Genomic DNA, 14268 nt, shown 5'->3' with positions numbered 1-14268 from the left:
TATTTTAAATTTGATGATGTTTTCAATGCTTTTATGTGTTCATTAAATCTAATTTTGAATGATCGGCCGGTTTGTCCAATATAGTGGGATTGACAATCGTTGCAATTTAATTTGTATACTCCACTATTGTTGAATTTTAAATTTTGATTTTGGTTTGTTGAATTGCTTTTGTTTTTGATTAAAAGTCCAAGGTTGTTCGATGTTTTAAATGCCAATTGATATCCTTGTTTATAAAATGATTTGTTAATTTTGTGACAATGTTTACCAAGGTAGTCTGATTGAATGTATTTGATATCTCTTTCTTCTTTCTTCTTATTTTCTTTCTTTTTGTAGTTCTTCAATAATATATCAATCATGCTTGGTTTATATCCATTATTCTGGGCTATGTATTTAATAATGTTTAATTCTTTATAAAAATCTTCAGTTGTCATTGGAATTTTGTGTAATCTGTCGATCATTGATTTGAATGCAGCCATTTTTTGGTGATTCGATGAGGAAGGAATAACTAAATCTGTGTATGTCGGTTTTCTGTAAATTTTGAAATTGTGTTTTTTGTTGATCTTGGTTATAGTCAAATTAGATTACACAAAATTCCAATGACAACTGAAGATTTTTATAAAGAATTAAACATTATTAAATACATAGCCCAGAATCAATGATTCCGAAATGTACATAGTGTAATAAAAATAAAAAGTTAAAAGTGTTAAAAGTTTATTTATATTATGTTAATTATTATAAAACACTTTTTGAGGCTACATCTCTAACATACATAAGATTGTTTAAGTGGTTGTCATTAACCACACAACATTCTTTAAAAAAACATAAGTTTTTATTGCTTGGTGTTCATGAAATACCAATTTTTAAATTTTGTTTTTTGTACCTAAAAACGCATGTTTATTTTTATTGGACATAAGCCAAAACTAAATATTGTTATAAAAGTATTCAGTTTATAGTTTTTATGTGGCCAATCTATAAAATGATAAAAATGAAACAACAATAAATAAAAAAGACTCTCCAAGATGCAGTTTATCCCCTATGAGCTGTTTAGAAGGAACAGTGAAAAGTAGATACTTTGTTGCGTGGTTAATGTATAGAAAAAGTAATGTTACAGATTTAGTTAAACCGAGATATTTAAAGTTTTAATTGTTGCATATCATCAGATTAAAAAAAAATGCTTGTCATTAACTAGTAACAGTATTTTGTCCTTCTATTTGGAAATGGCACATTAGTTTATTTAATAGAGGTTTGCAATGAAATTACTACATCCTTAACTTGGTATTAGAGCCCATGGCTGCATTCTCTTGCTCTCATTACGGGGATATGAAAACACATTAGTATTATCTTATGTTCGATGTCTTTTAAAATTTAAATTGATAGAAAAACATGACCATGTCTTGCAAAATTAAGAAAGAACTTAACGTGTGTTTTTATAAATCCAGAATTTAAATATACATATTTCAAATGAAAAAAATGTTTGTAACTTTTAAGAGTATACAAATTTGTTCAGTTTTGTATGGACTCTTAATGTAGCATCCCCAGTGTGGTAGATAAAATTAATATTTGCTTAAAAACATAAATTTTTAGGTTTATAAAACTTATGTGTAAAGTTTTGTTGCTTTATTTGCAATAGCTCAATAAATAAAATGCAGTTCTCTGACTTTTTGTAGACAATGTGTACAGTGTAAATAAAAAAATTTTGTCTACTTTCGTCAAGGTTGAATTTACTATTGTACATAGTATCAGTGTTCTGGATGTAATGTATTAAGCTTAGGCTTGGAGAATATCTGGAGAAGTACGTAGGAAGAAGACGTACTTGCTTGTGTCTCTAATGTTAGCTTTTTATTGATTCCTGTTATTAGATTATTACACGGTATTGGTTAATATTAACCCTCAGTAAAAATTAAAATGGACTTATGAAACTTGTAGTATGTAATCATTGTTATGTTTTGCACAGTTTAAAATAGCAGTTTCTCCACTCTATGAATAAACTCATTGGAATTTTTTGTTCCATGCCTTTTCCTGTATCTTCTGATGCTGTAATGTCATCATTATCATCTCCTACCATCTCATGAATGTTTGATCGATGCAGAAATCGTAGACTGATGCTGCGTTCTATTATAATTTTAAGGTAAATATTGCTTTGTGTACCCTCCCTTGCTTGCATTACGTTACTGTACAAAACCAACAATTTTTAACCATTACTGATACGTATTCAAGACCTTCTGTCCTTAATTTATAGAACATAGACAGATCTGATCAGCTTTAAGGGGAGTCGGATGGGCCTATCCCCGCAATGTTAATTTGATGAATTTTAGGTACCATTATCTTAAAAACTATAAATGGTAGCCAGTTAATTCTTTTTTTATTCTGCTCCTCGTACTTTTCTTAGCATTTCGAATACAGGGTTATAAAAAATCTTGTCATATAAACTTGTGACATTTTTTTTTCTTTTTATACAAAAAATATCATAAAAAATTACAATTTACTCTGATGTATAAAATTAAGTACTGAACATAAGGCAATAATATGTATTCAAAATGTAGATTATTACTTAGGGAACAAATTAAAAAAAGAATCAACAGGCTACCTATAATAGTTCTTGAGAAAAGTGTACCTATCGAACAAAAAACATAGTTTTACAGAAAACGCATTTGAAGTTCATTGTAACCAACTCTATAAAAATACAAAAATAAACTACAGTTAATAGTGTCCAGGGGCATATGCTGGGTTATCTGGATCTTCTTCTTCCTCAAGCAACTCTTCCAGTCTTAATTTGGTTAATTTTGCCCTCTGCCGGCACTTCTTTTCTAATTCCTCGATGGCATTTTCTGCTTGTCGGATTCGGATCTCATCTTTCTGTTTCATTTGTCTGACCAAATTGTTGCCAGGCTTGTAGCCTAATTGTTAAAGCTAAACAACTCACAATATTACCTTGATTGAAGCAAGCAACAGCCTCATATACACCTAGTTCAAGGGTTGACCTTAGCATAAATGTATTTTTAGGAAGTCGAGACCAAATTATGTTGTTGACGGATTCATTGGGGTTTTGTGTACCTCCGTGTAAACATTTCCTTAGAAGGTCTGGTGAAGCCAAGTCCCTAAATATTGGTTTTATTTTGTCCATTACCACTTTAGGCAGGTGGAAATGATCTTTATGATCATAGGCCTCCTTATTGGCCATTGCTCTCTGGTACTTGCACGTCAAAATCTCTTTGCAATTCTTTAGAAAAACAGCTATAAAGAAAGAACTAACCATTCGAAAATCTTAAGTGAAGTATTTTCTGAAAAAGAATGAAACAGGGAATACAAAATCACAAAAAAAACAATTTTCGGTAAAAAAAAAATATTTTGCCCATCCGAGTCCCCTTAAGATGACTTCCTACAAGTTGCGAAGAAAATCTCATTAGACATGTGCTGGTTAATAAAAAGGCACTGAAGTGGTTTATGTCTAATATAACGTAACATTTTAAAATGATTTTCGAACTAATTTCTAAAATCATTGATATTTTCACTGCCATATTGTATTCGCAAACAAAGATATACAGTATTATTGTAAGTATAATTTGACCACTCCAGTAATGGTTAAAAATGGTTTAATTTTTGAAAGGGTTGCATAGAAATGTGTTTGGCCATACATAGAAATGAAGTCTCCTCTAAAAGACTCTGAGACTTGATATGTTACAAGTGATACCCTGTCACCTGTGTAAGTGTGGATTGAAATGTAAGGCATAAAAAAAATTGATTAACAAGGTGACTGCTGCAGACGTGCTAGTCACTGTTGCATGGATCAGAACCACGCAGTATAGAACTGCAGATGAAGTGTTAAAAAATATATTTATTAAAAGTAAAATTGAAGTATTACCGTAATAATTAGAATTGTAATTAAATTTATTTATTTTGAGAGTTTTTATAAAGAACTTCTGTTATATTTTATATATAGAGGGCATTTTTATTGTGCCACCATTAAGATCTTGTAGACTATGAAAGTTAATCGTGAAACTTTCCATAAAGCTACATTGAATGGATATATTTAAAAAATAATATACTTCAAATTCAGTTTCTCACCATTTTCTATTACAGATATTTGAAGACTTCAGCTGTAGACATGCATTTTCTTAAAAAAATTTTGACTTGCCCATACAGCTTAAAAAAGTAATTCTATCTTCAAGTAATATCTACCTAATTAAAAATTGGTGTTGGAAGTTTCGGACTTGAAATATTTTTTTATTTCTAAAAAATATGTTAAGGTTTCCTATTTAAACTGTTTTTATCTCTCATAGTTTGTAACATTCAAACTGTGATATTATAAAATAACATAATTTGTATTGTAACAAAAATAATTACTTCATAAACAGAAAAATAATCATAAAAAAATTCGGTGAGTTAAAATATACATGAAATGTTACAACTGTAAACAATGTATAACACATTTAACTTATACTTTAAATTATTGACATGTAAAAATACAGGAAATTATTTTAAAACTGTTTAATTACAAAATTGAGTCAATGTAGCCTATGCTAAGTTAAATAAAATTTAGTAGGTACTCAATTTTAGTATTTGTAATCTTTATAGAAAATATTTTATTATTTTGTTATTGCTTTTTTTCAAAAAGATTACTACATTTATTATTTATTTAGTCTCCAAATATAAAAAATGAACTTTTTTTAAACTTGTTAACAACGAGATAATTATTTAACTTTTCTCGGATATGCGATTTATAAAATCTTGTGGAGTTTAACTGCAAATAATCAGTAAAAGTATAATTATATCAAACACAATTTGTAAAATTGAGATACATTTAATTTAAAGCTTTAACCGTACATTCAAACATTCTATAAGTTTGAAAGAAGTTTATTGTTACCGGGTAACTTTATTATTACTCAAAACCAACTGTAATATTTTAATGGTGATGTATCCTTCAAATTTAAAGTACATTATTTTTTTAATGTTAAGTCGTGTTTACTTAAGAAAAAGCTAAACATGATATTGGTATTAAAGTTACAAAATTATTTTAATATTGAAATGAATATTTTGTATAAGTTAGTTTTTCAATAATTATTAAACTGCTATTAAATGTTTTATGTATTTATCTAGAAGTTTAGTAGTCATCTTACTCTGGGTTGAATTTGGGAATTTCTTTACAAATTGAAATATTATCTACTATACAGAAATGCCATTTTTGTCATTGATGCACGAGAAGCATGATGTGTATGCTATGATCTCATCAGTGCCTGGGTACGAAATCTGTACATATGTTAGGTTAGTTGTTTTTCACGTAACTCAGATCTACGGGCAACAAGACTGCCTCGGTAAGACTCTCACTGTTGTTTTATTGTGTGGATTTGTTTTGGTACTAACCAAGTTTGTGTTTGCAGTACACAATTGTGTAGGTTACTCAGTTATCATGGTTTTTATATACAGAATTAAGTGTGATACAAATATGAATAAAAATTATCTTTTGTAACATTATTTCATAGTTTTAATACAGAGTTACTTGTGAGAAATGTCTATACATTTCTAGTTAAATTAAATTTTCTTGTCGAGAATTATACAAATCAATTGGCTATTATAAAAATTGGCATATACAGATATTTTTATATTTAAAACATAATTATGAGGGTACTATTTAATGGTATTAATGAAGTTGGTATGGTATTATCCAAATAAATTTAGAGTTCTAATTAATTATGTTTTATTTAGTAGATATTCAACTATCAAAGATTTAACATAAAATCTTACGATTAATCAAAAATTGCTTACTCAATTGAATTCTTGAAATATTTCAGCCACCTTCAGTCAACAGGTATTAAACTGAAACTGCTAATAATAAACATTACCAGTAGAGGTGAGTTTAAGGGTAGATTTATCGTGATAAGCTTTAGCTCCACCTCTTCAACTCACCTATACTGGTAAATGCTTATTATTGACTGTTTCGGTTTAGTGTATGTTGATTAAATATGCCTCTCTAGTACAAAACTGAAATATTTCAAGAATTTAATTGTATATGTAAGTAATGTTTCCACGTTTTGTGAAATGGAAGCCCTTGATGTTGGTTGTAACATCGCCCACCAAAGCCTAAAAATAGATGATCAAACACTAGATAAAACATAACTTTATAATTAATAATTTGTTATGATTATAAAAATAATACCATACAACAGAATATATTAAACACAATCTTAAATACACGATAGTTTTTGTTTAATTTTGGTTGATGTTGTAGATTATCTGTACGTATGTATGTTATGTCCATGTTATGTGTTGTTATAGTTTTGTATTTTACAATTGTATAATTGTGTTTGCTCATACTTATGGAGTATTTTCAAATCTGTAGACTGACTTGTAACGATATCGTAACGTTGAATTAAATGTCATTATTTTAAAGTTATCGTTAGCGCATTAACTTGTCCAAGTTTGCTAATCAAAAATAGTTGTGTTTGTTGATTTTTTTACCAACATTTGTATTTTTAACTGGTACCTTGTGGTGAGTCAGAGGAATGTAGTAGTATTTTTGTGTTTTGTGTCAGTTGATCTAAACTAATAAAGAATTGTCTACTTGTAATTTTAAAACGTTTCTAGAGGTAATATTGAGATCTGACATTTATGTATAAAGACAAAACTATACATTTTAATTATACTCTGTCCCCCCAATTATTTTAATAATTTAATAAGAACAATTTTTTCAGAGTGTCGAATTAACTTTTTCTATTTTAATTAAGTTTTGTTTCTACAATTCAAAACATCTTACAATATTTTTAAATATTGGTGCTGAGTTTAAGCTATGTAATCTATATAATAATTAGTTTGATCTACAGTATGATTTGAGCCATATTAGCGTAAAAGTTACTTTCTGATCTTTCAATGTACTGTATAACAGTATCTTATTACTTCTGAAGTAATTAATTGATAGTAACAATATTTCAATATGAAAACCAATGTATTCAACATGTTTTTACTTGAAATTAAAAATATTTTGGGTTTGTTTTCAGAAAAGGCGCATCGAGGAGGTATGGTTCCTGACCTATGATAAGTGGTATAAATATTGACTTCTGATGAGGTAATGTTTTGGTAAAAGAACTTTCTCTCAAACTTATGATGTTATAATCACAAGACAAAGTCTGGTATGTTATTTTTAAGTTTAAAAAGTTAATTACACATATTTACACCAATCCCAAATACGAGGCATGTCCAGAAAGTAAGTACTGTTAAAAAATAACAAGTAAAACATTTATTTTTAGCACAATTTTATTTCTGCATGAAAGCCCAAACCTTAAACTATTTTTCGACATAGTTTCCACCGATATTCAAAAACTTGTTGTAGCGGGTGGTCAATTTGTCTATATCCTTTTCGTAGAAGGTTCCCACCAACGAATGTAGCCACAACTCCACAGCAGTTTTCACTTCATCGTCGATTTCAAATTGTTGGTCGCCTAGCTCACGCTTCATGTGCAGGACCAAGAAGTAGTCAGATGGTGCCAAGTCCAGGCTGTAGTGCAGATGGTTGATCGAATTTCAGAACGAATCTCATAATCAACGGGATCACTAACTGTCTTAAACACTTTAAACGTTCAGAGGAAACTGAAAACACAATGTAGAACAACTAAAGTAACGTGAGTCGATAGCCAGTGAACAAGAACGACTAGTGCGCATGTGCTGAACACCGATTGCAGTGCTACGGCGGCAGTAGAATAAAACGGCACTTACTTTCTGAATACGCCTTGTAAATACACATAGTGTTATAAATAGGCTACACACTATTTTACTTGAAGAAAATTTGAAGTTAATGATATTATGCCAGGTTATTTAATAAATATGAAAATCATTATTCTTGTAAATGAGTATTACATATTACATAATAGTTTTAATTTCGCTATAATCAATTTCATTAATAGTCATTTCAATATGACATAGGCTGTAGTAAATATAACAAATTGAATACTAACTATTAACAATCAAAAAATTACGATATCAGACATAAAATCATGCAAATGACATTACATATACTGTCTTCAAATATAGATCAAGTAAAGTGTGTTAGAATGCTGATATATTGATTTTCTAAATAGTTTAAAATGTCAAGTGACAAATGAGGTATGTTCAAAAAGTATCTGAATTGTTGTTATTAAAAAGTAAGGTTAGCCTTACGGCTTTGAGACTTATTATCTTTCAAAGTAGTTCCATCCTGATTCCACACACTTCACCCAGTGCTATTACTACCGCTTGAAGCAGGTTTTGAAGTTTCTTTTTGGAACCTCAAAAAATTGTTGTATCAATTTTTGTTGTATCTCCCATACATTATTGAAATTTGCATCCTTTCAGCTGGCATTTAATTTGGAGAATAAATAAAATCTTGATTTTCAGAGTAATGGATTAGATCTTGAGCAGTTGAGACATAAAATTTTTGCTGAGGTTAGAGCAATTTCGTGTCTGCAGAGCAGTTTGCAGAAACACGCTTTTAATCTAATTATGTTCCAACTTTTTTTAAAGTGAAAAAGCACTGATTCCCAAATCCTCACTGAACTCTTTTACAGTTAATCGGTTGTCTTTCATCACTTTATCAATATTTTGATAACTTTGGAATTATCTGGAGGCCAATCGGTCCCTATCTACTATTTGTTATAGGTTATATAAGTAGTTAAATACATACATATTATAGAAAAAATAGAAAAAATTGAAAGTTAACATTTACGAGCGCTCATGTGATCAGAGCTTGAATTTAGGTCCTAACTGGAAAGACGCTTTTCTTTTTATGCCAGAAGTGTGAAATGGCCACACTGATGGCTAGGAGCACTTCCGATTGGTACTCTCATAACCTCATACTACTCATAACTTCAGATCAAGTCCCAGATCGTCTAACTTTTCCATCAAATCACATTGGACGATCTGGCACTTGACCAGAGGTTGGGAAAATACAGACTGGATATGCCCCTGACCATCAGTGTGTGCTTCTGGTGAGAAAAGAAAATCATACCTTGAGATAATACCCAAATTTAAGATCAGATAAGGTGAGCACCCGTAAATGTTAAATTTAACTTTGGTACTACTAGTAACATATTTTATGATGACCTATTCTAAATTACTTATATTGCGTAATATCAAGCAGTAGACAGGGATAGAGTGGCCTCCGGATAATAGCAAAGTACTCTGCGCTGTCGTAGGCCTTCTAGATTGCTCTTCACTTTCAACATTTCCACCTCTTTTAAAACATTAAAACCACTCATAAACTTGCATGTAGTATTCATGCAGTTATCACTAAAAATATGTCATAACATTTTCTAAGTCTCTTAACATATATTGTTTCCAAGGGTTTGACAATACTGGATACAAATACTATGATTGATTTATTATGACATATCAAAATACAATGAAGATCTCAATACACAAGGAAACAAATTGATACTGTTATGGAGGCAGTTTCACCAATCTTTGTAAATAAGTGAGGTTGAGTAAAATGTGTAACTTTGCCAAGTTTCATTGTCTTGCAGAGGTTATCTCGTAAGATACAATACCAATCCAGATAATTTTTGAATGGATCTTGTATATCAACCTGAGCGTTAGGAATTCTGTATCTATATCATACATATATTGATACAGCACTAATAATAATAATTATAAAAATAAAAGATGTACTAAAACATTGGTAATGTTTAATTGTAAGTGTAAATATAAACAAATTATTGTATTAAAAATATGTTGCTTTATTCCTACATTTTCATATTAGATAAATCATTAAAAATTAAATGAAGGTTAAGATATTTGTATTATTTTTCAAAGGTATTTAAAAAATCCAATAGATTTTAAACAACCATTTAAAAGTAACTTGTATTTAAAGTAGATCTACTACCCAGTCAAGCAGTTCGAGACAATTATGTTACTGTAGTAGTATGTGGCACTGCACATATTGTTCAGTGAACTATCAATAATTTTTGTTTACATGCGTTTTAAGGCACAATAGGTAAGCTTAGAAAACATTTATTAATTACAATAAAAAAATCACACCATCAGTAATGATAATTTTTTATTTTGTTAGGCTGATATCAAGGCTATCTTCTTCAGATGTGTCAGAAAAAGCTAACCTTCCTATTGAAAGGCTTCACAAAATGAAAAAGTTATCAATATTGGTTGGTGTTATGTTTCAATGTAGTGATTGAATTAAGAAATGTCAATATAAGCTCCATCTTCAATTATATTAAAAAACATATTTAAAATTAAAAAGATAAATCATTACAACTTAGCCACAGACAAAATGTGCATGAACAAAGAGTACAAAAAACCTGCCTTGCTTGCCAAATGTTTAGTATACAAAGTTGGAGGAACTCTGTCTTCTTAGTTAGCAATTCAAAATTACATTCTTACGTTCATGTGTTAGGGTTTCTGAATAGATTTTCGTGAATACAGTTATTTTGTTTTACGTCTGTGAACTGATTGATTAATAAAGTCAGAGAACGTAATTAACCTCTGTATCTATATTTGTATACAATTATGCAGTTATACACCCGATTTTCTTTCCTCTTGAATGAGTTGAGAATACTCTTGAAAAAGAAGGAAACTAACTTAGACTTGGATGTTTCAGGCAAAGAAGGCAAAACAGGCGGAGATTGACCGCAAGAGGGCTGAGGTCCGTAGGCGGATGGAGGAGGCCTCCAAAGCCAAGAAGGCCAAGAAGGGTTTCATGACACCTGAGAGAAAGAAGAAGCTTAGGGTGAGGTTTACTGTCTTTGTTCAATATATTATTTAACATCAGTGAAATATGGTGATAATTCACTTATCAATCTAAAATCGTTTGAAGATTTAAAATTTGACGCAATTTCACAGTTGCTGCTGAGAAAGAAAGCTGCTGAAGAACTGAAGAAGGAACAGGAACGTAAAGCAGCTGAAAGGAGAAGGATCATTGAGGAGAGGTGTGGCAGACCCAAGAACCTGGATGACGCCAATGAAGGTATAAGACGATACTTAAAAGTATAATAATGTTGTATGTAATTTCAAAAATTTTCCACGAAAAGGTACAAAAACAATTTTAAAAAGATGAATTAAATTTTCTTTATACTGTGGTGTTTGTTAGGAAAAGATAAAATCTGTGTTTTAGCTAAATACACATACATATTAAAACTAAGAGATATATGTTTTTATGACAAAGAAATATTGTGAATGACACAATGCAGTAAAAAAAACACACTAAAAATATCTATAAGTCAATTTTATAATAATATTATTTTTCAGTATTTTTTAAGAACTCATAAATTTTTAAAACAATATTACTAAGTAGATATTTTTTATTTAAATGTAATTTTAAATATTGTACTGTGTTGAACATTCTTTAAAATATTTATTTAATATTGTTTCATTTGTATATTAAAAATGTTTGAAAGTCTTAAAATGTAACCTTAGTTCTCATTAGGGTAAATTTACTAAAAAACAAAGTCAAAAAAATTACTACTAAAAAATACTAAAAATTAAGTCATCAATATACATTTCGACTTCCTTGTATATATACAAGGGAGGTTGTGTGTATATATATATATATATATATACATAAATCACTTTAAAATTATATTTATCATTGTAAAATGTATGATAATAAAATTAATTAAAAATTGTAAATTCATATTAGCTTCATAATTAACTTTATATTCTGGTTATTATAAAATTTAACCATTCATTAGCACTTGGATTGTTTTTACTTATTTTTATTTGAATTAAAATTTTGAAAATGTGACGTTGATGACTTTTGCTATAATGACAATAGTTCTATTATGCACCAAAATCATAAAACTTGTCTCTGTTATTTTCATGGATCACAGACACAAAATGGGAAAGAAAGCATTCTAAATATAAATTCAGTGGTAATCTCTTATTTATGAAAAATTGTTGCCTTGTCCAACAGACGACCTGAAAAACATTTGTGCTCTGTATCACGAGCGTATCCACGGCTTGGAGGACACCAAGTATGATGTTGAGGAAATTGTTAAGAGAAAAGATTATGAGGTTAGGGTTGTTATCTTTGTTGACAGTACAGTGTCGATGGAAACCGTGCATCACTTGCATCCGAACATAACCTATGTGTTAACAACTCACCACCATAGCTTTGTCAACCGTGAGGATATTGTAAATTTATAAAAATGCAGATTGTTTATCAGTTTATATCAGTTCTTGTTTTGAAAGTTTGGTCTAATTTTACATCAATCTGAATTTTGATGATGTACTAAACTGTGCACCCTCCGTTGACAAAGTTACAGTGTGAGAGATATCGGGAACGTGGACATGGATCCACAACTACTTTTGGCTGCAACCCTACCAATATGTGTAACAATACTTTAAGACTCGCTTTGGATGTTTTTGTAATCACATCCAGCTTTTCACTCTTCTCTATTTTATATTGCAACCGTTGTTTTTGTACGTTTTTAACATACAGTTGATAATTTTTGTATTTTGGGATGTAGAGAACTGTCTCGTTGCTTTTTCGACTGAGAAATGCTGGCTTTGCCATGCACACCCAAGGCTGTTGGGGACACAGCGGGTCTCGGCACGACAGTCGTTGTGATAAGTGATTAACGGTCTCTGTGATTACAGTATTGTATTTCCTCTCAAGTGATTTCTTCCAGCTTCTGAACGAACTGAAAAACAAAATAGAAAGAGGGATACCAGAAAAAGTGATTTAAGAAAGCTACTTTGAATTTCTAGGCTCTAATATATATTTGTATGAATGAGCATTATCTTACAGCAATTAAATACTTTTAGATTTTTAGAGTCAGTGTATTATATTATTCATCCATATCACTGTTTCTATTTTGTTTGAAGTGATTTTATTCTTTTCTATCAGTTTATTTACTGTTCTGTTCCTATCTTCTGGTGGTTTTTTTTATAATAACTTCTCAAAAGTTAAGTAAGTTGTGAGACACATAGCTTTTTATAGTTAAATACTGATTCTTAAATCTCAAATTACTGTTTGAATTTTTCTTAACAATTTAAAGGTTCCTTTTTACTACTGTGTTTAACCGTTGAAATCAGCAACTTACCAGCTAAGAGTTTGGAACATTTTTGTTCATGTATGGGTATTATTTACTCATATCAATAATTCCACGAAAGTTGTCATGTTCTTGAGCTCAATTTTATTGCTTCGGTTAATTGGTTTTAAAAACTATGTAAGCTATTAAAATCTTTCTCTGGCTTAGATTTATTTGGAGAAATTAACACAGACAAGATATAGACAGTATTTCAGAAACCAAATCAGGAATAAATACACAGAAGTTCATTTAATTGAACCAAACATGATTGCTAAAGTTGTATTTTGAGTTTATCCACATAATGTTACTTCTTGTGAATGTAATTTAATATAAAATTGTATGTAACACCTAGTGGCTGGAAACCACTATGTTTGAAATTTTGTAATTGATTATTCCCTCAAAATAATTTAGAATATTCTGTGATCACAGGCTGTAGATAATAGTCTAATCATGTTTTATAATTATCTCCTCATTTGTCCAACCATGCCTTATATCTTGCCCATATTTATAGTTTGAAATTACATTTGCGCAGACCAAGTTATTTAATAAATTTGTAAAAAGTATAAAACAATAAGATTAAATCATTTCGTATAGGACAGAATTATGAAACAGTATTATAAGTACTCAAATTCAAATATCTAAATATAAATATGTATAATTAAAAATTACGAGATATGCTAACAGTTTTTATTTGATATGTTTTATGTTATACTTGACTAGTATTTCATTGTATATCAATTATTAAATGCTATAATTAAGAACAATTGAATGGTTTATAGGTGACATTCATATGTTGAATGGTTTATGCACTTAATGCAATTCATAAGGAGATATTAATTACCTAATCATATTGTTACCTAAACATATGTTTACCGAGAAATCACAGCTCTCTATAAAGATAATATGTAATATATTCTATATAATGGAAAATATAACATATTAAGATAATTTTTGGTGTGCCTTATATACTGTATGTGACGATGAGGGACTAGCATTGATTGTCCGTCATACATACATACATACATATATATATATATAAATGTAATCGTCTGTGTCCTTTCAAGCTTGTTGTATATATGATGATGTAAGAAGTGAAGATGTAACTGACTTGACTGAAATGATTGATGAAGTAAATAATACCCAGTAATACTCAACAATCCGTACTACAATCAAATGAGCACCATAATTTCAGTTGCTCGAAGGTGCCTGACTTTGAATTTCTTATAAAATGTTCTATAAAAGCATTTACGACTGCTTGTCT

General features: G+C 29.6%; 1 protein-coding gene across 11 annotated transcripts in view; it reads left to right on the top strand.

The window, feature by feature from the left end:
• Positions 1 to 14268, top strand: part of LOC124362108 (troponin I) — a 69884-nt gene that overhangs the window by 37207 nt on the left and 18409 nt on the right. For 8 of the 11 annotated variants that reach the window (XM_046816296.1, XM_046816297.1, XM_046816295.1 and 5 more), the window contains exons 3-5: positions 6993 to 7010; positions 10577 to 10705; positions 10819 to 10942. In XM_046816296.1, the coding sequence (XP_046672252.1) occupies positions 6993 to 7010; positions 10577 to 10705; positions 10819 to 10942 (271 nt within the window). Of the gene's footprint in view, positions 1 to 6992; positions 7011 to 10576; positions 10706 to 10818; positions 10943 to 11887; positions 11989 to 14268 lie in introns of all 11 variants that reach the window. The other 3 variants (XM_046816294.1, XM_046816300.1, XM_046816298.1) reach the window with 3 other exon arrangements.

This window comes from Homalodisca vitripennis, chromosome 5, assembly GCF_021130785.1.
Source record: "Homalodisca vitripennis isolate AUS2020 chromosome 5, UT_GWSS_2.1, whole genome shotgun sequence".
NCBI lineage: Eukaryota > Metazoa > Arthropoda > Insecta > Hemiptera > Cicadellidae > Homalodisca > Homalodisca vitripennis.
The sequence above is the reverse complement of the archived record's forward strand: the minus strand, read 5'-3'. Positions and strand labels throughout refer to the sequence as shown.